The following is a 25,865-nucleotide window of genomic DNA, read 5'->3' on the forward strand; positions in this document are numbered from 1 at the left end:
CATTCAATATATTTGTTTTTACATATATATGTACTTATGTAGCAATATATATATATTTATAGACCTACACATCCAGTAATCTCGGTTGTTTATTTCCGTAACCATAAACTCACAGCAATGAAATATCTAGAAAAAAATTAGAAATCAATTTTAGATAGATAATGAGATAAATATATTATTTATGTAATCGAAATAAATTAGAAATGAACAGTTTATTAAAGTTTTAAAAGTCTAAAACCAAAAAATGAATTCCCTATATTATATACTAGCATATGTCCGCTACTTCGTTAGCATATGTGGGAAATATTTAAACATGTATTAACATATTATTTTATTTTCATAGAAAACTGCATATGTCAGAACAACTAAGCAATCCACACATTCAAATCGACAATAAATTAAATTTAAATACTATTTAGTACCAAATTTCATGATTCGAGCTCTAAAGATTTTGCCAAATCCAAATTTAGTTCCATTTCGCACACATTATTTCCGTAAGTACCCTCCTCAACTATCCAACAAAACTTCCTGCATACCCCGATCCTACACCCCACAACGACTCCAAATTCAAATTTCAGGATTCCAACTCTATTGGCTCATCCACAATTTATATTGTACCAAATTTAGTACACAGTAGTACGAATTTCCAGAAAATCCTACTTAACCCAAACCTACACCCTCAAAGTGATCCTAAATTCAAGTTTCAGGATTCCAACTTTATTGATCCACTCGCAATTCAAATTGTACCAAATTTAGTACACAGTAGAACGAATTTTCAAAACTTCCTACTTAACCCAAACATACACCTCCACAGTGATCCTAAATCCAAGTTTCAGGATTCCAACTTTATTGGTCCACTCGCAATTCAAATGGTACCAAATTTAGTACACAGTAGTACGAATTTTCAAAACTTAATACTTAACCCAAACATACACCTCCTTAACCCCAACCTACATCCTCACAGTGATCCTAAATCCATGTTTCAAGATTCCAACTCTATCGCTTAACCCACAATTTAAGTTGTACCAAATTTAGTTAGTACACATTAGTACAAAATTCCAGAACTTCCTACATATCTCAATCTCACACCCCAACAGTGATCCTAACTTCAAATTTCAGGATTACAGCTCCATTGGTCCACTAAAAATTTAAATTGTACTAAATTTAGTACCATTTTGTACCCATAATTATTAATTTCTTAAACTGAATCCTGACCCCAATCCTACACCCCAACAGTGATCCTGATTCCAAATTTCATTGTTCCAACTCTATCGGTTCACCCAAATCCAAATTTCCAAGACTACGTACATACCCCAATCCTACACTCCTACGGTCCTATTGCAGGATTCCAGCTCTAAATTAAATTTGTACCAAATATTATGGCACTATATTTGGTACAAATTTAATTTAGAGTACTTTAGTACTTTTCGTAATTATGAGTACACGCTTTCAGAACCATCTCCTTATATCGACCCTCCAACCCTAATTCGCATTCCAAATTTCAAGTTTTTAGCTCTATCCATTCACATGCTACGAAATTGTACTAAATTTAGTATATTTCAGTACTTTTCGCATAAGTATGCCCCAAAAACCCTTTGGTATATCTATTTGAAATTTGTAAATTTTTGGGAAATTTAAATGGGTATTTAAATTGGAAATGAATATTAAATGATACCAAATTTAGTATAGAGACAGATTACTGTTGCGGTCAGTTGAGATATGGAGGTAGTTCTGGAAATATGTACTATAAGAGAATATAGGTACTAAATGGTATTAACGTTTTAATTATGATCGGTACTGGTTTTTAAATAATTACCACATTCGCTAAGGAAATAGCGTTGTATACAATTTTATAAAATACTCCTCTAATTTCTTGGTAGTTGTTGGTATTCAGTTATTGTTTGTTTTGTAAGTACATACCTTTGTTTTCATGACTATCTGCAGTGACTAGCGTTGTATTTGTTGTTGTTATTAAACTATTATTGTTATTGAAATTAACATTGTCTTGTGGTTCAAGACTAAGATCGATTAACTGATTTGTTGATGGTACAATCGTTTGTAAAAGATCAATTTCACTGCAACGGGAGAGAGGGGGAGAGGAGAAGGGAAAAAGAGACAATTACTATTGTATACAAATTAAATCGATTAAAAATAATATAGACTTACTTCTTGTTATTAATACTTTCTATGTGATGGCCATTGCCATTGGCTACCGACTGTGTGGTGGTGGTTGTTGTGGTATTAGCATCGTTATTCTGATGTTCAGCGAATATTTGCTTGCCATTTGTTGTTGTTTCTTCGGCCACCAGTTGTGATTGCAGTTGTTGTTGCTGCTGCAAATTTTGTTGCATATTTTTAACATTCTCATCGATAATCATATTGGAAAAGCTATTGATGAGCGAGTTCTCTTTATCGACAACTGACTGCTCATACATCGCTTGTGTATTTTGAGGTTCAGAAATTACTGGTTGTGCTGCTTGTGGTTGTTGTTGTGTTTGGACTTCGGATTGTTGTGATGCTGTTGTTGCTGCTGGCGTTGAAGGTGTAATCGAGGTGCTGGTATTGGAACCGGATGTCGATCCACTGTCACTGCCGCTGTTGATGACTTCTGTTGTAGCGGCTGCTACAGAAGTGGTGTTTGCAGAATCTGAAGTGGCAACATTATTTGAATTTGGTGTAACTTGAGCTTGTTGGACAGCTGACGATGGTGGTGGTGTAGCAACAGCTGTTGCCGCCGTCGGCGCTACTGTCTCTGTTGGTTTGGGAGAGTTGTTATTTTCCTGCAAAAAAAAAAAGGAAACATGAGAAATGTTAACATGTGAGTGTTTAGTAATTATTATCAATCCAAGTCTTCGAATAATTCCCATATAACGACGTGGGCTTTAAGGTAATACACAATTTAACAAGACTAAAAAAGCGATATTCTTTCGCTCTTGTTTGGTCCCTAAATACTCTAGTAATTTAGAGGCGTATTTAAAATACACACTAACATACAAATTACACTGTGCGACACGAAAATTATTCAGGAGTTCTAATGTACTAATTCTGTTTAGTTGGAGTCCCTGGACCACGAAAATACCTTTGGTTTTTCTGGGTCACTTTGAAATTTAATTTTATAACGGTAAATATAGAGAAAAACGTGGTTTCATGGATTTTCCATTTGAAACTTGAATAACTTATTTACTTTATAACGGATTTATATTATTTTTTCTTTCGAAGAGTACAATTTTTCCTTTCAAACAAGATATATATTTGGTAAATCGGTTGAGGATTGCCTGAGTTACAGCTGTTGAAATGTGAAAAAATACGCAAAAAGTGACAAAATTTATATTTCTTCGGACTGTACGATGAAATTATGATATCAAGCCATATAAGTTTTATTATATTACGGGGAAGACAATTAAATTAGCTTTCGAAAATGATAAAAATCAAAAAAATCGGTTAAAAATGGATGATTTATACACATTTTTGTATTGATTCTATGCATATTCTCTAAAGGAACTATGGGTCTATCTCGTTTCCTTTTGCCTTTAGAGAATATGCATAGATTTTTATCATTTTCGAAAGCTAATTTAATTTTCTTCCCCGTAATATAATAAAACTTATATGGCTTGATATCATAATTTAATCGTACAGTCCGAAGAAAAATAAATTTTGTCATTTTATGCGTATTTTTTCACATTTCAACCGCTGTAACTCAGCCAATCCTCAACCGATTTACCAAATATATATCTTGTTTGAAAGGAAAAATTATACTCTTCGAAAGAAAAAAAAAATAATATAAACCCGTTATAAAGTAAATAAGTTATTCAAGTTTCAAATGGAAAATCCATGAAACCACGTTTTTCTCTATATTTACCGTTATAAAATTAATTTTCGAAGTGACCCAGAAAAACCAAAGGTATTTTCGTGATCCAGGGACTCCAACTAAACAGAATTGGTACATTAGAACACCTGAAAAATTTTTTTTGTTATTTTGTAGCACAGTGTTATTATTTTTAATTCTTGTATAATTATACAAGACCCCAAAGAGTAATTTTAAGCCCTCTTGTTCATACGCAATGTGTTAAATCTCGAACGTAATGAAACGGCGTTTTTTCGGTTTGTATAATCACTAGTCTTAATTACCTTTGTTGGAGTGGAGTTCGGTGTCGTATTGGCGCCACCTCTACGTGTACGTGACATAATGGCTTCAACACGTTTTCGTCGTTCTTCGCGTTCCTTTTCTTCGCGCTTAAGACGTTCCTCCGTTTCAAGTTTTAGCCTTTCAGCATCCTCACGAGCCTTTTTCTCGGCCGCTTCGCGTTCTTGACGCTGTTTTTCTTCTTCCTCGCGTTTACGTTTTTCCTCTTCTTCGCGTTGTTTTGCTTCCTTTAAAGATTAAAAAAAAAAAATTAATTTAGTGCCATATATTTGCTGGTTTTGTTAAAATTAACACACCTCTATGGCTTGACGCAAACGTTCTTCTTCAGCCTTACGCTGCTCTTCGGCCATACGCATTGCTTCCTCTTCAAATTGTCGTTGACGTTCTGCTTCCTCTTCTTGCCGTTTTAGTTCGGCCAAACGTTCTGCTTCTAACCTTTGCCTCTCCAATTCGGCCTGCCTTTCGGCTTCTTCACGTGCCAGACGACGTCTTTCGGCCAAAGCAGCTTTGGCTTCTTCTTCTGTGGTAATTTTACTTTTAGCCATCATAGATGCGGTCATAGAATCGCCATTTTCGTTGGCTGGTGCCAATTCACGAACCATTGAACCTTCCTTGCTGCCACTGCGAGATTTAGGTTTTGGTGGTACCGACGATGATGATTCCAATTCAGGTTCTTTTTCGGTGCCTTCATCGGCTTTTTCTTCATGTGGTGTATTCAGCTGAGAATCCGCTGCGCCACCATCAATTAGATTTTTGGTTGTTTCAGCATCAACGTTGCCATTCTGTTGAGATTTGGTAGAATTTTCAACAGCAGTTTTTACTTGATTGATTGCTTCTTTTTGTTCCTTGCTCTTTGTGGCTTCCTTTTGTTCTTTATTCTTAATAGCATCTTTGTTGCTGTTGGTTGTTGCTGGTTTAACAGGAGGCGTTATGGCCGACTTGGACATAATATCCTTTGATTTTTCCTTGTTTAATTTGTGCAGACGATCTGAACTGGCTGTTTTGGAAAGCGGTTTTGGTGTTGTGGCTTTCGGTGTTAGAGGTTCCTGTAAGGAGATATGGGGGGAACATAATGTAAATAAATAATTTAGATGGATATAAATAGATTTAGATATATAAAATTGGACATTCCATTCGCCTGATATTGGATTTACAAATATTGAAAATTTTGACCATTTGTGGGGGAATCGATTTAGGCTTGGTAAACATAATTGGTTGAACAAAGTTTGATTAAAATCGGATACTCAGTTCGCATGATATTATTAAATTGATTTTTAGCGCAAATGTGACAATATTTTGGGAGGCAGGTACCAGAAGGAGTGGACTGATATTCCACATCTTCGAACATAAACTACGTTTGGTAGAAATATTAAGATGTGCAAAGTTTGGATAAAATCGGTTACTCCATTCGAGAGTTATCGTGCGCTCGTTTATTATTATCAAACTTACTCTCTTAATGGGTGTCTTCTTCTCGGCACTAGATAAACGCGAGGATGATGATGTGACAATTAATGATGTTGACATCATGTTCGTTGATCTTTTCGGAGTGGTTTGTGCTGAAGTCGATGGTGAAAGTGATGAATTTTTAACGGGCGGTTTATTTTCCTTTTTAATTTTATTTATTTCTACCAAAAAGGAGAAGAAGAGACATTTAGTTATGTTAATTTTAAATTCGGATGCCTTTTCTTTACTATTTACCTTCTAAAGAAACAACGGTACCGGCAATACTGGCTGGACGAGGTTTACGGGCAGCTGGCATTGAACGCCTATTAATGAATCCAGATGTTGACATTGTAGTGGATGTGGACATGGCACTACCAGGCCTTGAAGAACTTCCATGGCCGCCGGGAGTAACATTACCAGAACGGGAACCTACATTTTCCATTGAACAATATAAAATATATGGATTGTTGTTGCTTTTGTATTAATTTCAAAAATGTCTCAACATAATGTAAAGTAATGTTTAAATAAATATATGCATGTATATAATTGCAAGAAAAAATAAGACGATTTTATGAAAATGGTATTATGCGTATGTAAAAAAATACCCTTTTACCAAAAAATTGTATCGACAACCAATCACCAGAACTTCAAATGTTTTGTAGACAAAGATACGAAAGGTAGGAGTTTACAATGTTTTGCTTTTTTTACAATAAATTACAATAAAACAATGTATTATACGACGAATATAACGACTATGTTTGTATGTAGGTTAGTTAAATTACAAATGATGATATTAATTACTCATTTTTTGTTATTTCGTTTAGATTACAAAATTTACAAATTTAGACAATGGACAGTACAAAAGGACGCAGATTATGTCGATTACAATTGTAATAGATTATGTGTTAAGTATGTATGTACCATTACCGATTGATAAAAGACTAGGAATAGGGGAAGAGTAGGAAATTCGAGAAGAAAAAAACAAATATTTGATATTCTGTAAACCAAACACCATGTTGTTGTTTTGTTGTATTGCTTCGATAACAGAGGCCATAAGCGTTGCGCACATTACAATTATTAAGCTTGTTTCAAATACCAATATATGTATATAAATATAAATATGAAAAAAAAAATTATATATAAACTAAAAATAATAATAATAAAAATATATTATTCATATATTTTCATGTATGAGGGAAATATACATCATAAACTGTGAGAAGAAAACATACGCCAGAATCTTTCAAAACACCTTAAACAAAAAAAGCGAAAATTATTGTGTGAATTAACAATGAGAGACCAGCACTGAAAGAAATAGAAAATTATTTGTTTATAGGTGATGGGTGGGTAGTAGTGTAAATTATAGCAATGTATATCACGCAATTTGTATCGTTGTTAATATTGTGTAAACTAATTGTGTTTACATTCACGAAAATAATTTAATACGATTTAGAAAAAAAAAATAGAAAATAATTTGTATATGAGAATCTTTATAAAAAATATTGGATCTAATTTTTTATAACGGTATTGAAATAATGTATCCGACCCCTACACCATAATAAGGTGGAGTATATTAATTAAATTTGTAATTCCCTTTGAAACACATCGAAATGTTCGTCAATGTCCCCATTAAGCATATATGGGGACATATATTCGTGATCAGAATATAATTCTATGTCGATAGAGCTGGTAATATTTAGCAAAGCGCTCTAAAATTTTAATATATTGCGTCGTTTTGGTATAGGGCCCCATATAACGGTATTCTCTAAATATTTGGTATTATAAATATTGAACCTTTTTGACCATTTGTGAGGGAGGTACGGGAAGGAGTGGTTGGTAAATCTAATAGGATGTGCAAGGTTTTGTTCAAATCTGACAATCTATTCGGCTTATATTGCATTTATAAATATTGATTTGTTTGCCATTTGTGGAGGATGTACCAAAATGAGTGGACCAATGGATCCCATCTTCGGACTTGATCTAGAGTTGGTAAAGATAATAGATTGTGCAAAGTTTGGTCTAAACCGAATAATCCGTTCGCATCATATTATAGAATTAATTTTTAGCACAATATGACCATTTTGTGGGGGAAGTACCAGAAGGAGTGGACCGATATTCCTCATCTTCGAACTTAAGCTAAGTTTGGAAGAAATATTACGATGTGCTAAGTTTGGACGAAATCGGTTGCTCCCTTCGAGAGTTATAGTGCCACCCAGACGGCCAGACAGTCGGACGGTCATTTGTAATTCGACTCCAAATTGTCCGAAACGGATTTGGCCCAAAAAAACATGTAGTCTAAAACAAATATTTCGATGAGGCACATTATCAACGTTTCAAAATGTATATACCCTCATTAGCTATAAGTCTGAGGGTATAAAAACTAGGAATATTCACTTAAGTTTCGGTATTTTACGCACGCATTTCTCAATCAAATTGGCTATTGCTTCACTCGGTTCAAATCTTCCTACCTAAAATTTACCATTGGATAGTCTCCATATAAAACACCTGATATATTTTAGGTATATATGACCTCGAATTAAGCTTGGTGTAAAGCTCATTGAAGTCTCCAGTTAATGGAAATTACTTATGAATGGAAAATAAATAATAATAGTACGTTTACATTTAACCGTAAGGTAGGTTAACCCGGTAAAAAGTCCTAATGTATATGCCGTTTAATTCCCCGCCTGTTAAATATACTTTGTAGATCTTCTAAATTCTTTCTATAGTTAAACTATTTTATACAGATCCTCTGTAAATAGTTCCTTTGGTGATAAGTATCGGATAAAAATCGGAAAAATTAAAGGCCGATTGCGTCTAAGGAATAACATTAAATGGGAAGGTTTTAGAACACTACTTTTATCATTTAGTTGAAATAAATGACCTCACTGATTTTGGATGAGAACGAGTACATCTGATTATTGATAATATAATATTGAGTTTTTAATAATATACTGTTAATCTAAGGAAACATATTAGTAGTAAGTATTAATATATATTTTAAAATTATAAAGATTCTCATAACAATAATGAAATTAACAAAAAGGAAAATTGTCAAACACGAAGTTGTAATGTAAAGATTTTTGTTTCTTGTTGTTGATCTGCAGTTTTGATGTGATTAAAGATAATAATAAAAAAAATTAAATTTAAATCTTAAAAAAAGGAATATAAATAGTATTACAGAAAAAATAAACAAATTCTTTTCTATTTGATGCACAAGGAGGCGGAGGAGGAGAGAAAAAGAACAAAATTAAAAAAAGAAATATGGGATATTGAAATTATGTTTTTTTGTATAGCAATATTTTTTGTAATGTGATTTATAAGGTGGTGGTATATATAGGAGGAGGAAGAGAAATTTGTATGCAGTTGTGGTGTAAAGGTAGTAGTTGTAGTAGTAGAAGTAGGTAGTAGATTGCAAACACGCACACACACCTGGGTTTAAGAGTAAACTAGGAGAGTTCATGAGTAACAATGAGTCTGTATCGAAACGGTAGAGGTTAGTATTAGAGTTCTGGCCTCGTTTAGACGTGTTGGATGCAGATGAAGCTAGTGATGATTGTAGATATTTTTTGGTGGCGGCAGTTTGTAAGCCTAAATTCGAGCGTGGTGTTGTATATGACCAGGCGACATTATCATTACCACAATAATGGCCCAGCTGTGTCATACTCTTACAGGCATTGCGACTGCCGCTACCCAATGGTAAAAAGCTGGTGGAAATGCCCCCACCTAAATTATATTTGGGACGTGGTGCCCCTTCACCGGCCAAGTGTATCATACTCCGTGACATTTTACTTGTCGTCGTTCCCGAGCCTCCGGCTGATTTGCGACCAGATGAACGACGTCCACCGCCCAGCGATTCGGTTTCATCCATCATTTCCATTTGTTCGCGGCGTTCTCGTTCCATAATGGCTCGTATGTGTTCACCATTGCGGCGAATTGGTTGAGCCAATTGATCCAAACGATTCATGGAATATGCACGTCCTGTTTGTGGGCACAACAAATTTAATCCATTCAATTTATTCATGGTGTGAGAGTGTGTTATTAGTGGCAGCATCATTTGGTTGTTGTTTTTTGTTTGTTTGTTTAAAAGCGGCATTGTTAAGAGTAGAATAATGGTGATTTAAAAAAAAATTAAACAATAATTAATGAATAATAAGGAAACGTTTTATCTTTTTTTTTTCAAATGAACACAAGAAAAGGTTGTTTTCTGTAGGTTGGTTGAAAGGTAATATAAGCTAGGCTAGGCTACACACACAAACATTGATAATAAAGGCGTGTAATGTTGTAAATATTTTGTATATATATATATGTATGTGTATTACTATTAAAAATCGAATCGAATTTCCTTCTTCCTATCACAAAATACGTAAATTCTATATAGATCACACACGCACACTCACATAGGATATCTTAAAAAAACAAAGTTTAACACAAATAAAATAATATAATGCTATTCTATGTGAACTAGGTATAAAAAATCTGCACGGCAAAAATATATATTTTTTTAGATGTTTTTTGATGGGAATACTTTTCAGAAATAAAATATTTAAAAAATTCACACCTTATATGGTGTGGGAAAAATTGTGAAGAAATTTGAAGAGATTGGCGCAGTTATCATCGTTTCGCTGCTGTAAGTGAATGTGTTGCCGAAGACCCGAATGTGTCGATTCCTCGCCGCTATCAGTCTTACGGCACATTATGGCATATTTCTTCATTAAGTCTGTGATATATCATTAAAAAATAAAAAAGTTAAGCTGGTAGAATACCGTTTATCAGCAAACTATGAAATATTTTTAGATAAGAAATCTAAAAAAGTTTGCTAGATTTCCTCCTTGATAAATATTAAGAAAATTTAAAAATTATGTATACATATATTGTTTGCCTATTTTGCAGATTTTTTCTATCCAGTTATTTTGCATTAATCTCGTTCACAAACTCAAAAGAGGGTAAATAAAAAAGAAAACTTAAATATAATAAAAAGTAATAATGAAAATAACAGCATAAAAAGCAACAAAATAAATTTGTCTTAACAGAATATCAGATATAAGGGTATTGTGGTTGTAGATATATAGTTTGGTAGGTAAATGGAACTTAAAACACTAATTGAAATTAAATGGGAAGTAAAATCAGTAGGTATATAAAATACAAAGTTGTATTTTTTTATTAATTTTGATAAGTTGACTTGAATTTTCAAAAAATATTTATATATCAAGAAAAATATAGCAATATTTGAAGAAGAAGGTAGGGGATATAATATGATACATGATGTCAAAGAAAAAAAAATAATCATAATAATGTCTAGAAAGAGTTTCAGATGATGATAATAATAATTATGATGGTTGTGTTTTGGTGTTTTTGTGATTGTTGGGTGGGTGGGTGAATGAATGTATGTTGTGTGACATTATGAATCTGTGTGTGACTGTCTTACCTGGTGTTCTAGAAGGTGTATTACTTAATGATGATCGGGAACCGTAATGACCATCCCTGGGACTCGGTATTGTTGGCATAAGGTCAGTTTTTCTTCTGGCCACACTTCGAAACACAATATGTGATGTATCGACATTATCTTCTATACAAAAGTAAATACGTTGTTTGTTGTGGGGCGGGGGCGTACGTAGTAATAGTGAAGTGAATTGATTGTTCGGTCATACACAAAAAGAAAATTTGGAATATATCGTTATGTTATTGTATTTTATTTAGAAAAAAAAAGAAATTATTCTTAAGAAATACTAATCATTCATCATTATGTCGCTTATTGCGACAAAGAATGAACGTACAGACAGAGCAAAAAGCATAACGACATTCTTTGGAAAAAGACAAAAAAAGAAGACATGCTCGGCTTTGCTTGATATTATATCCTGTGGCGCCAACTGCCAACAGAATTTTGGTTTAAAAGCGACAAAAAAAGAAGAATGTTATGCATTTGTTTTTTTTTAAGTTTGCGAAATATGCGTTTTGTAAGTGGCAAAAAAAGAAGTTCAAGTACTACGCAGGCAAAATTAGATTTTTCTCTCATGTTATTATGAATTAATTGTTGTTGTTTGTAAATGGAGTTAATTCTGAATTTGTGAAATTTTGTTTAAAAAAAATATTTATTAAAATTAAATAAACGTTTCAAGGCTAAAATTTGACTTGAAACCCCATTTAAAAAACAGGCCTAAAATTATACCTGCAAATATTTTTAAAAACCTACACACCTAAAATTATACTTTAAAATATTTTTAAAAAATTCAAAGCAAATTTGACTTAAAACCCCCTTTAAAAATACAGGCAAATATTTTTAAAAACCTACACGCCTAAAATTTTTAAATATCCACGCCCAAAACTTTACTTAGAAAAATAATTTTTCAAAATCAACGCCTGTCAAAAACTTGAAAAACAATATTAAAAAAATACGCTTATCGAAGAAGATCCACGCATATTATTAATAGTATTGATTTTTTTGAATTACGCGCCTAAAATATGCTTTAATAAATTGTTTGTTTTTGAAAAAAAATATTGTAAAAAATCAACGACTAAATTAGTCTTGAAAAAAAAAATTTTTACAAAAATAAACTTGAAAAATATCACAAAATATTCAGAATTAACCACATACAAACTAACATCCCACATACATTGGAAAAAAATTATGTCATTTCATTTCGTTCGATTTTAAGAACTATGAAAAAATCGATAATTTGTAGATGATGATATCTTCTATCGACCAGGCAATTGCTTATAATATTTACAAAAAAATATTTATATTTTTGTATGATAAAAAATAAGTAGTTAAAAGAAAACATAAATTAATGAGAAAAAAAGTAAAAAGTCATGCAACAAATTTTTTAAAGGTTATAACAAACAAAAAAATATACAACTAGCAAAAAATATTAGAAAAAAATACAAGTTGGGGTGCACAGAAAATACAAAAACGAAAAAAATCAAGAACACATTTTTTGGTTGTACATTTATCTCATTCGATGTTAGTACAGAGAGACTCAATCAATATTGCAACAATTTGGTTAACACAAGAACATGACCTAGAATAATACCTAAAATTTATTCGAATACATCAAGAATGACTCCATCACGTATGTTTGTAAATAATCGAGAGATGTCATTGTATACAATTACTTCCAATATTTTTGATGATAATACTTTGTTAAAGGGGTGATACTAGTAAAACTCAGTGTGAACCAAAATTATAGTCCAAAACTTATTAATACACGAGAAGGAGCTTGTGGATCCATAAGAATCCACATATATTAAAAAATAAAGACCAGTGAATTATGCCGAGTGAGAGTTGTCTTTAAAAGAGGGAAAAACCAAGAAGTTCCCTTCACGATTAAACCGATAACGGCACTCGTATCATCTGAGGATTGTAGTCAAGTTAAAATCAATATTTCCAACAGTAAATTAATTATCGATCGATATTCGATACTTTCTCCTATAAGTACTTTAAGAAGTAGAGAATTTTTGAAAAAAAAACAATGCATAATTGTAAGGTCAGCTAAAGTTCTTTTAAATGTTAACCAAACTAATTTAAAAATTAAAAAAAAAATACAGCAGGTTGGTGTTAAGAAAAATTAAAAAAAAAAAAAAATAATAATCAGAAGAAAAAAAGAGATGCAATTAAAAAAAATAAAAAAATGGGAGTTCTCTTGCATCCTCACCCTTAGCAGATGTATAAAAATTATTATGATTTGAATATTGCCTATAATGATGAGTATTATTGTTATTATTATTGAGATGAGTATTCTCTGTTGTGTTCTTGGTGTTGTCGCTGATGATATTATTTGTTGTGTTCGCTGATGGTGCCGCTGTTCTTTGTATGGATGATGATGATGGTGGGCCATCTATGTTAATTTCACTGCCAACAATTGAAAGTGAAAATCTTTTGGGAGGCTCATCATTGGTATAGCCCCAGTTAAATACTTCATACATTGATGATCTACTACGACGATGACCTTTGGTGTTCGTTGTTGTTTATACATATTTTTTGTACAATATTAAAAGGAAGATAGTTGTTGTTGTTATCGTGAAAAGATGATGGAAAGAAGTGGATAAACACAAAGATAAATGTGACAATACATAATACTAATAATAAGAGGAAAAAGTTTAATTAAAAAAATAAACTAAAATAAAAAAGATATTCATTGTGTCTTCAAAATTGTGGTGAACATAGATAGCAGTGCTTGCTTGTATGCAAATAGGAAAAGTAAACTAAATAAGAAAAAACAAGACTGGAAAGTAAAAATAAAAGCAATGCAAACTAAAAATCTATTTTCCTTTTTAAATGTACTAAAGAAAATGTGTGAAATTTGCCCTTTCCATAGTTAAAGAAGATTAAGAGATGTTCAAATAATAAATTGTTACTGAAATAAAAGAGAGTAAACCCCGTAAAAGTTGAAATTAATATGGGCCTGATTATTACAATTTTTTCAGAATTGTTCCTATTTTGTTTCTTATGAAAAAATAATTACTTGGAATGTTGTATAAGAAATTATTTCATGATTTGTTGATGTCAAATTGCAAACTAGGAACATAATATAACTAAAAAAATTGCACAACACACACAAACAATATCTGCAACAAAAAAATATTTTTAATTTATCTTCATAATTATTATAATTAAATAGAATCCAAAATTGTCACAGAATATCTGTAGCTGTAACAAAATAAAATCGAAAAAAGGTAGCGACGTAACAAACTAAAATACAAAAGAAAGAGGGCGGCTGGGGCACACAACAACTTTCATGTACGTACGTACGTAGCTAACAAATAAATTTAAGAACAAAAATAAATAAACTGCTTTCTCAACGGTTTACAACTGTCAACGTACTGTAACATGTGTAATTGTCAAAACACAATATCATATAGTATAGTATCGCGGTTAAGTAGATATTTTCTCTTAACACTGTACTGTTTATGTTGGACTTACCCTCGTGTCTCTCTGTACCACTGGCTGATGTTGCACGCTTTTTAGAACCACAATCGTTAAGTTCACGCTCAGAACTTCGACGTGAAAGTGAAGCACCTGCAACATTTGATATTGAAGTGGATCTGCAATTTAAATGTTTAAGAAAAATATTAATTTAGGAATAAAGATAAAGAAAATTTGCTAATAGGACTTTAAAAATATGTTATGTTAATTTAAAAGGAGGGGTTGGTTTACACCTAGGCCAGTCAACGACGGCCGTTCAGTGGTCTAGAAAGGATAGCGATTAAGTGAAAAATCTTTAGATTGGTCCCTCCATGTTTCTAGATATTCTGTGAACCCTAAGGGAAGTCCATCCTTCAGTATTTTCCATTCACACCCCCTTCTGTGATTTAGATCGTGAATTGTATCATTCCCAAGAATTTGGTTCGAAGATTTGCAAAAGCTGGGCAGTGACACAGGAAATGTTCGCAAGTTGTATACCTGCGACTTCCGGTCCATCCAATCTTATGTAAATGTCCCTCCAGACTGTGGTGTCCTTTGGGTAAGCCTAAAGATTTGTTTTGTCCAATCTTTATACTATTTTTGTCTCCTTTCCAGTGTCCTCGATATTCCAAACTAGTTTGTGGGCCTGTTTCGCCAATGACCTCACTTGTAGACGTATTGCACTAAACGGTATGGCATTGTTCACATGTATAATGTGTAGGTCAAAAGCACTTCGGGCGAATAGGTTGGCTTTCTCATTGTCTGGTTGATCCGGTAGGCATATGATTCATACAAACCCGTATAGGGATAAATTATTTATGGTTTTTATGCATTCCAGAACAGTTTTGGAAGTTATTGTTTTTATAGTTTCTTTAATATCTGTTCGGAAATTTGTTGTAGTTAATCCAGAGTTGGAACGTTAAAAAACCATTTTAGACACTCCGTTATAACCCAAACCAGCTCCTAAAGGACCCTTTTGCGATTTGATTGGCAAAGTGAAACTTCAATACACGGTCTTAAAAAGTCTTTGAACCGTCCGTTCGTCCACAAGTCTCTGTCTGGAGTTTCAAATCATATGAATACTATGATTTCATTTATTTGGTTTGATTCAAATGTCCTGATTGGCGATCCGTTTGTAGCCAGTACAATTCACCCTTATTCCGTATGTCGTCGTCGTTGTCGACGACGTTTCTCTTTCGACATCACTTCCGGTGATGGTTTTTTAATTTCTTAAAAAAAAAAAAATTGTTCAAACACTTCAATCGTCAACAAAAATTATAACGAAGAAATCTTCGACAATATCGTCTTCGCACATTGTTACGGAATACCAAAAATGTTTCAATAGTTATCGATAAATTTCGACAACGACATAGGGAATACCAATTTGCAAAATTGGACGAATGAAATGTCCCATTTGAACAAAACTTTGCACAGCCAATTATCTTCACAAAGCTTTGACCAAGTCCGAAGATGGGGCCCATTGGTCCACTCCTTCTGATACCTCCCCCACAAAGGATAAACAATTTTCAACAGGCTGTTAATATGTTCCTTTATGTACAATTGAGTCAAGATATGGGAGCTTATTTTCGGATTCACATTCTATTGTGAATTTTATTTGTTCAGTGTTGCAAGGGTATTGCCTATATGATCCTTCTTAACTATACAAAATATGTTATCTCCATACTTTGTTAATAAGCTTGATTTGCAATTCAATTGGTTCATAGTTTCGTTAAGTAATTTTTTCATGACAATATCATCAAATATTTGTAAAATCTGCCGGGGTTTTTATGAAAATTGTCAACATTTCAACGACTTTTTCTTCGAATATATATTCCTTAAGAATGGACCATTTTCCCTTATAATGTTTTTTGACAGGTTTACAGGTAAACTGGGAAATTACGTCAAAATATTAAAATTAACTTACCGTCTTTGTCCCCAGAATGTGCTTGGTGATACCATGCCAAAGTCAGCGGGTTCTAAGAGGCGAGGTGTTGAGGAACCAAAAGCATAACCTATAGAATTTCGTTCACGTTTCTTGACTTCAATTCTTGATTCTCGTTCCTAAATAAAGGAATGTACACATTTGAAAGATCTATGTATTAAAATAATAGGTTACCAACAATAACATACCATATTTTTCCTCAGAATATATTCACGACGTTCTTTTTCGGCCTCCATAATGGCCTTTTTACGCTCTTCAACTTGTGTACGCTTTTCCGAATCCCTTTGTCGAATTTCTTCGATTCTGCGTCGGCGTTCCTCCTCTTTTTGTTCACGATATCTTTGTGCTGCTTCTGCTTGGGCCTTTAGCTCTTCGATTTTTCTTTGTCTTTCTTCATTTTGACGGTCCCTAGCAACTTTCAATTTATCGTCACGCTCTTTGGCTGCTGCTTATTCATAAGTCATAATTGGCATGGAGGCAGGGATTGTGGCAGACGACCAGACATACAAATCGATTGCCGGTTAGTTAAACATATATAAATGAATATTTTTCATCCATGTAGTTGGTCGGATTATCAATAGCGCAGAGCACAGTCATGGCAATAGCATGAACCAACAACCAGTGTTGGATGGTAATAGGCAATAGAAATAGCCACGAACGAAATAGTCGGCAATAAAACAAACAACAGAAACAATTACACATGATGAGACGAGGGGCCATTGGAATATGAAAATCCAATACAACCGTCATTGTGAGCGTTGTTAACCATCAGCATTTCGCAGTCCAAAGTCATCGTTCGTGGTAATGTTATTTGAGGTATGCAGCCGGCATGCAAGGAACAATTGCCACAGAGTTTGCCATAGACCACACATAAATGATAACAAAACGTAACAATTTTCCAAAGCAATGTTTGAAAATTAACGTATATTGCGAAAAAAAAATTGGGAGAAAAAAGAAAAAAAAAACATAAACATTTAGTTAATGGTTTCAAAATGTTTTTTATGAAAATATTAAAAATAGTAAATAATTTTAATGGAATGGTATATTTTGTTACCTAGTGTAACAATAATTGTGTTACCATGCATACAGCAAACAATACACAAAGATATGCAGCAAGTTGGGTAAATATTTGCTCTACAAACCACACATACCTATCTACTTTCTATCTATGAAAAGTCAAGGTCAATCACACCAGAAGAATTAAATACAAAAACCCTCTATCCCCCTACATATGTATTCATCCAGTCATTCGTGTGTATGTAAATCTTTGGAATATTTTTGACAGATCGTTATCACCGTTATACTCTGCCCGATATAAGGTGGAGTGTGCACATTGCATTTTGCATTCCGTTTACAATACGTTGATATATATTCGTCGGAGATCCCATAAAGTATACATATATTTTTGATCGGAATAAAATTATATTTCTGTCTGTCTGTCTGTCTGTCGAAAGAACAATTGAGCTCGGAAAAATTAAGATAGAGCTTTGAAATATTGCACATATATTGATATCACTTATAGGATTATTGGTATTGAAAACAGAAAATATTTAAGTTTTGCTATAGCTCCACACTATAAATCGTTACCTTATATTTAGTCTATTGGGGATTTTGGATAGGTTTTTCAACTGAATTGATCATAGGGTAGCAAATTATCTCACCAAAAGTGATCAAATTGGTCCATTTTTTAGTGTGGGTCCACTATAACGCAATTTGGTATATTGAATTCTTATTGGGTAGCACATTTTCCTAACAAAAATATTGGTTCACTTCTAACGATCAAATATCAGTATATTGAGAAAGTTTTTATTCGAATTGGCTGCAATTTGGTATTTTGGGTTATCATTGGGTATAAAATCTTCTCACCAAAATGTATCAATATTGGACCACTTTTAACGATTGCCCTAAATAACGGTACCTACCACCAGATATCCATATTTTATGAACCTTTTAGGCACTTGTTCCCACCAAATCGACTGCATTCTGTGTTTTGCATTTTCATTGGGTATCAAATCTTCTCAATAAAAATTATCAATATTGGTCCACTTTTTAGGATACCTCTCATGTACCGGTAACACCCAAAATTCGGTATTCGGGGGAAAGTTACAAACGAATTGACTGTAATTTGGTACTTGGGTTCTCATTGGGTAGCAAATTATCCTATTAAAATTTTTCAATGTTGGTTGACTTTTTCACGATAGCCTCCATATAATGCTTCATCCCAAATATCGGCATTTTGGGAACGTTTTCAACCGAAATGGCCGAATTGAGTGTATTTTAGTATTTTGGGGGATATTTGGGGAATTGGGCACGCTTTTCCATCAAATTGTCTGTAATTTGATATTTTTGGGGTATCATTGAGGAGCAATTTTTTCTACCAAAAATTTCAATAATGGGTAACGTTTTACGATAGCCCCCAATAAAACGGTACCTCACAAATATCTGTATTTTGGGAAAATTTTGCAACCGAATTGCATTTTTGTATTTTGGGTAGCAAATCATCATATTAAAATGTAAATATATTTGTTCATTATTTTACGATAGCCCCATTGGGAATGTTTTCAGCTTTTATTTTTGTATTTTAGGTTCGCAGTGGGTAGCAAATCCTCCTATCAAAAAGTATTTATATTGGTCCATTTTTACAATAGCCCCCCATTCAACGGTACCTCCCCAATTTCGTTATATTGGGGAGTTAAGGACACGTTTTTCAACCAAGTTGAACATTTAACAATGATCAGTATACGCCCACGTAGATGTATGCGAAGTTTTGTTGGAATCGGTTTAGATTTTAGATTTATAGTTTCGTCCGATTTTTTTTTTAAATGGTGCACAGAGGAGACTATGTTTATTCTATATTCACAAAATTTAGCAGCGGGTATGGAATTTAATGTAGAATGATTTTTGTCAAGTTTGAAATCGGTTCAGATTTAAATACAGTTCACATATAAACAATAGTAATATTTTATTTAAGTGGTGCAGGGTAGATCCTGTTCTATTTGCACGAAATTGTTGAAATCGGTTCAGATGTAGATATATACTCCCACATATATTTTTCTGCGATTTTATGCAAATGGAGGAGCCTATGTCTGTTCGCTTAACATGTAATATTGCATAACATATATTAATAGCGTTTATTTGCTCGATATAATACACATGATTGACATTCAATTTTTCATAAATTTCAGAATGGTATGTGTATGGGTTGTTTTAATTTTATTCAAATAAATATGTACTTCACACATTTAATTTCGTCCGATTCCATTTCAGTGGCTTCCAAAGATGTTATATCTCTTCTATCTATAGGATTTTGTACATAGGAGCATCTGTTGTATGTACCCAAAGTGGTAAAGGGTCCGTCCGACTTGTGAACTTTCCTTGCCGTTTTTTTTTTCTTGAAAATGTGTATTTCTTAGAAGTCTATAATTTGATATTTTAGATGTTCATTGTGTTTCAAATGTTCCTACCATAAATTGGACATGGCATAGCCTTATATAAAACTCCCAATCTCATGATGAAGGGTATAAAAAATTCGATTCAGCTCGGAACTTAACGTCGATTTTATTTCTTGTTCATTTTGTTGACACTTAAGAAACGCGAAACGACAAATAATACTCAACGAAAAGAGTCGCTGATTTAATAATAATAATAAACGATTTTTTTTGCATTCACATGCCGGTGACATTATAAAATTGAATGCCCACCACCAGACAGTCGTAATTTATAAATTGGCATTATTTTGCATTTATATAGATTACGGTCTGTTGATGTTGTTTTTACCTATTTCGGCATTTTTTACATAGCTGAAATTTGCCCCATAAATATTCTACAGAAAATAGAGAATACCTTCTGATCTTCTACAGAAAAAAAACTAAACTTCTGAACATAGTTCTGAAATTTATCCCAAATTTACCCCAAAGAAAAAAATAATACCCCCGATCTTTTTATTTTCCAAAAAATTGCAAATATCCCCTGAAAAAGACCCAAGAGTACTCTATTTTTTGTCATTATATTGTTATTTTTGCACGATGTATAAAAAATACAACAACAGTAACAACAATAATAAATAAAATCGAAGATAATATGTAGTGTTTCTATTATTGTTGTTTTTTATTTTCTTTCTTCAAAGCGAGTGTTTTGTTATTGTTTTGTTGTAGGTTTTTTTACAGCTATTCTAGATTCCTCATTTTCACTTAACTTACTGCTCAAAGAGACGATTGCGTCATCATTGGGCCCGGTATGCTATTTTAGTAGTTTGTACACAATATTATTACATAGTAAATTATTGAATGAGTTGAATTGTGTTATATCGCTCTACTGGTACTGACTGCCTGACTGACTGGCTGGTTATGGTGACGATTCGCTTGAGACATGAAGTCATTAAATTGTTTTATAATTCATTGTTGTGTTGTTATTGTCTTTCTCTTTGTTGCTTTCCAATTGGATTTGGGTCAAGTTGTTATTATAATTATTCTTTGCATCCACTACTAAAATTCAATCTACAGTTTCAATTTAATGTCTTCTAGACACTGACTGACTGACAACAACGTATACACATATATGTAAGTAATTGTTTGAAGATCTTAGTAGACGATATTCAAATCTTAGCCTCCTTTTTTTAACGAAAAAAGAAAACAACTTCACCAAACAAAATGAAGAAGTTCATGCAAACTTTTTTGGGATTCTTGTGGCCGACCGCTGTTTTAGGCATAATCGGTGTATTCTTCTTTCTGCCTGTCTTTCGTTTCGCTATTTAAATTTTCAAGAATCTACTACCCTCAGTTAAAATATTAACAAAAGCAGCTAAGCCCTAAATGTAATACCATTTCAATTGAGATAATGAAAATTAAGATCACTTGAAAAATAATTGAAGGTTTGAAGTTTTGTAGAAAATAAATTGTATTGCCTTCTTTTAATGTAGTATAAGTAGCTTAGAATATGTGGTAAAATGTGAATGTGAAATAAAAACTTTAAATGTGGTTTTAATTTCAAAATTAAAAACGGGTGTACGATCATCAAATGTATTAAAAGGAAAATTTTATTTTTGAAAAATTACCTATATTCGACCACAATCCGAGTTAGAAAATAAGGGAGACCTTACGCGATTGCATTTATCCTAGTTCATACAATAGCTATATACGTGCAGAATATCGTGTCCGGCATTGGTAATACTGTTTCGAGAAAAACGCGTTTAAAGTTTGAGAATCATTTCTGTCGTTGCTTGATGCTGACACAATAAATTTCACTTGAAATATTAAAGGGACAGTTTAAATTAGTGTAGCTTCGATTTAAATAAAAAAAAAATAATTTTTTGAATGGGAGGCCCGCTTAATAAATATCGACCTTGAATGTGGGGATTTTCAAATGTGTAACCATTTTTAGGCAAACTAGGCAGGGTTTGACTTAAAAAAAAATACATGCACTGGAGGCCAAAACTAAAGTAACTAAAAGTGTGATTCAACACCCAAAAATACCGAAATTTGGGAGGACTGTTTTGTCTCTAAAAATTGATTTTTTTGGTTGGGAGATTACAATCTCCCTGGAAGGGAATCAAAAGTGACTTTTCACACCCTCATTCAACACAAATTATTATCGTGTATTTTCTATTTAAACTCGTTGGAAATGTAAAACATATTTACCCACAATACAGATGTGGATTATCTAATTGTCGTCAGCCAGTCAATGTTATCGGCAGCAAAGTAAAATACCATTCCATAACAGAATTTTACAAATAACTTGTTTCTGTGGTTTTCTTATTTGTTCTTTCCTCTTTGAGCTTGTTGTTCTCAATAGTAGATGGACGTATTAGGAAGAGACTATACCGTCAAGTCAATCAATTAGGCTCGCTATGGGAAAACTGAGATAGATACGATAAATAGGCGATAATTAAATGTGCTTAGAGAAATCTTACGAAAAATCTAATTAAAACAAAGTCGCAAAAAACATGACGATCAACTGTTTTATATACATACATGTATAATAAATACATTTATATAAAATATTTTTACATGCACCAAACAATTACAATTTTTTAAAGAAAAAACAAAGCCAGAAGCACTTTTTCCTTTGTCTAAAGTCTTGATGGAGATTTGATACAAATTCTGATCCCTTTTAATATATTATTTATAGTATATTATTAAATTAATCTTTATACAACACAAAATTATAGGTTCGAGGGTGTGATAACCGTATGGTCCACTGCTGTGGACCATCTTCATGTGGACCGTCCACGACACAATTAAATGTTGTCGATCCCGTACTTGCTTGGGTGCTATCGCCAAAAACACCCCTGTCATAGTCTTATGGACATGATCTAGAGAGAGAGAGAGAGCGCATATTTGACCCAAATCGGACATTCCGAAGCATGTTAAATAATGTCCTATAGTTCGTATAAAAATAATGTATTTATTTTTCTCCAACCTAATATTTGCAAAGTCAAATAGACAAGGACATGGGTAAATTTCACGAACATCAATTAGAAAATCGATTGTAACACATAGTCTGGATTAAGAAATCTTTATCTATATATATATATATATATATTATGCCGGGCCAATTTTTTTGTCTATTAAATCCAGCCCCTAGGATGATTCTATGGACAATTCTAAGCAACTTCTGGATTTTATCGAATTGTTCGGCGCCATACAAACTGGACTGCCCTTTAAATATATATATATATATATATATTTTTTTCTGGTTTCGTCTCAAAATTGAGAGTTCAAGTGTTGTTATGTAGGGTATAAATTGATTCTGATCATACGCTTTGATTGCGGATTTCCATTTTATAATTTCCATGTGGGTCGAAACAGACAGCCAACCAAATTTCATTCATTGCATAGCTTCCAAGAAACACTCTAAAAAAATACTTGTCTGAATGCATTCTCAAATACATTTAGTTTAGAATCGAAACAAAAGAAAAACACAATCGCCCATATTATTATTGTCGAATGGCATTATCCATGGCTAAAGAATGTCTGGGCCATCACATAGAAAAAAGTAGCAATTGAAAAAAATAATACAATGGTTTACATCATTCTGCATTTGTCAGTCAGATGATGATGATAAAATGTAATAAATATATGAAGATTCTTAATTGATTCGAGAGGGTTGGCTGGCTGGTTGGCTTTAATTTCAAGTGTGGGTGGGAGAAAATGTTGATTTCTTTTTGAAAGTGAAGGCAAACGAAGAAAAAAAAAACCAAACGAATCTTTTAATAGAAGACACAATAAAGTGTGTATGCATATATTGACCGGCATATTCATAACGAACGAATGAACGAACAATCAAAAAGGTTTGACTTGCTGGAAAATAACGACTGCTAAGATAGCTAACCACCAACAACAAGCAAGCAATCAACCAAACAACCAGTCAGCCATTAGACCGATAATGCTATAAATATGTTATAGAGCGCTAACGCTCATACATATTATACTAACATACATATTATAATTGTTGTATAAAAGAGGTACGAACACCAACGAACTCACATAACTAAAGAAGCCCACATAATATGCAGACATTACGTTCGTTGTTGTTGGTGATGTTAAAGGAAAATACCTACAATGATTGTACAAGCTAGCTACTTTGAACAGACGCACCAATAATATATATATATATATGAATGGAAATTATAACATGTTTTGGAGTTTGCTATAATTTGATTACAAAAACAAATGACAAGTTAACGCAAAGCACCATGGTGTTGCTAAATTCGTATGAATTCCTTTTGGAGTAAAACAAAAAATGACGTCACAATATAGATAATCAATATACCCACATATGAACTAATACATATTCGAAATAATGTACGAATTTAAAAGATTCTTGGATTTTGTATGGGGCGTAAAAGAAATGTATGTATTTAAGCCACAATCAACTTCCCCATGGTAATGTATACTTAACCAAACTGAAACCGGACCACCAGTTCAATTAGCACATTACTAAGTAATTAGACGTATACCGAATATCTTAGCTATACTCGTCTACATTAATTGATAGATTTTGTTTCGACTGTATGGATGTGGTGTTCGTCGAGTAGTATCAATTGCAACAACAACTCACCTCTTCTTTCTACGCTGCCTTCTCGACTTTCTGTCCTTTTTGTCGTTGGTGTTGTTTCAGCTGTAAATAGAAGAAGAAGGGGAAGAAACATTAAGAATAAAGTATCACAACCGTTTAAATATAAATGAAGCCATAAATAGGTATGTATATGGAAAATTGTACATAGTTTGGATACACCAGTAAGTTTTTTTAAAATTACGGCTGCAAAGATTTTTTTTTTTTCAAATTTAATGTACAAGTACCCGTGCAAAGTTTGGATCAAATCAAATACATTGGGAGACATTAAATATTTTGTTTGTTTGTTGGTTCGCCAGTTAATAGATAAAATGAATGACATTGGTTACATTTTTCGCGAGGTATCATGCACACTAGTCAGCCATATGGATAATTCTAAATTGTCTTTAAATTTTTTAAACGGGTCTAGGTTTGGTAAAGATAATAGGTTGTACAAAGTTTGATTCGAATCGGATAGTCCGTTCGTATGATTTTATAAAATTATTTGTTTGCACAAATTTGAACATTTTGAACATGTGGGGAGGTAATAGAAGGAGTGTACCGATATTCCCCATCTTCAAACTCGAACATGTCAGAGTTTTTACAACGCTATGGAGCTGCTTGGGATATATTCCCGAGAAGAATTCTAGATTATCAATTTCATATTTACCAAACTATCGCGTCTTCTGCTAATTAGCGATGGACACCCACAGATTAAATGTTCAATTGTTGTGTTTTGACATTCGTGATTGCTAGGATTTCTGCCTAAGTTTATATGAGTTTTAGATGGTTAATTCCTTGCAGTAGACTGCACCAGTACCTTCCTCCATCTTCGACCCGTCTGTAAATATCGACAGACCCGCCTGAGGTAAGGAGCCACTTGCCCAGGATTCCCTACTAGGAAACTACGTCGTGACATCCTTCTTCTAATAAGGCACTTAGCAGAAATTTTCCACCGATTAACAGAAAGATATAGTAGAGGAAATAGTACTCCTCGCTGTGGTGTGCCTCTGTTGACAGATTTCCTCACGGAACTCTCTCCAATGGACGAATTGATAATTCTGCTTTTCAGCATTCTATCAATCCAATTCGTTAAGAGGGAGGGGATTCCTGAACTATCTAGAGCAGAATGTGAAGGCTCCTTCAATGTCAAGGAACACAGCCAATATGTAACCGGAGGTCTCCATATTCTTCTCGATATGAAATGAAAGGCAATGTCACTAATTTTGTTTGGGTTGATAATGTTCCTAATTTCCGAGTCTAGTATCCTTTCTAAAGTCTTTAGTAGAAAGGAAAAAAAGTCTAATTGGTCTATAGTCCTTGGGTAGCGTATGAATCGGCTTCCGAGATTTCGGAATGAAAGTAACCGTTATCTCTTTCCATAG

General features: G+C 33.0%; 2 protein-coding genes across 2 annotated transcripts in view; both read right to left on the bottom strand.

Moving 5' to 3' along the window:
- Nucleotides 1–24,577, bottom strand: LOC133323906 (histone-lysine N-methyltransferase, H3 lysine-79 specific). The gene is made up of 14 exons (XM_061532808.1): nt 24,487–24,577; nt 16,617–16,873; nt 16,411–16,547; nt 14,505–14,626; nt 13,237–13,530; nt 11,013–11,153; nt 9,017–9,565; nt 5,843–6,016; nt 5,594–5,769; nt 4,441–5,190; nt 4,129–4,371; nt 2,167–2,780; nt 1,921–2,075; nt 1–126 (listed from the first exon to the last, which is right to left on the bottom strand). The coding sequence occupies exons 1-14, from the start codon at nt 24,575–24,577 to the stop codon at nt 110–112; spliced, it is 3,720 nt and encodes a 1,239-aa protein (XP_061388792.1). The 3' UTR covers nt 1–109.
- Nucleotides 1–25,865, bottom strand: part of LOC133323912 (myophilin) — a 126,702-nt gene that overhangs the window by 24,976 nt on the left and 75,861 nt on the right. The window lies entirely within an intron of this gene.

This window comes from Musca vetustissima, unplaced genomic scaffold, assembly GCF_032173495.1.
Source record: "Musca vetustissima isolate MV318-11 ecotype Yass unplaced genomic scaffold, APGP_CSIRO_Mvet_v1 utg24669, whole genome shotgun sequence".
Classification (NCBI taxonomy): domain Eukaryota; kingdom Metazoa; phylum Arthropoda; class Insecta; order Diptera; family Muscidae; genus Musca; species Musca vetustissima.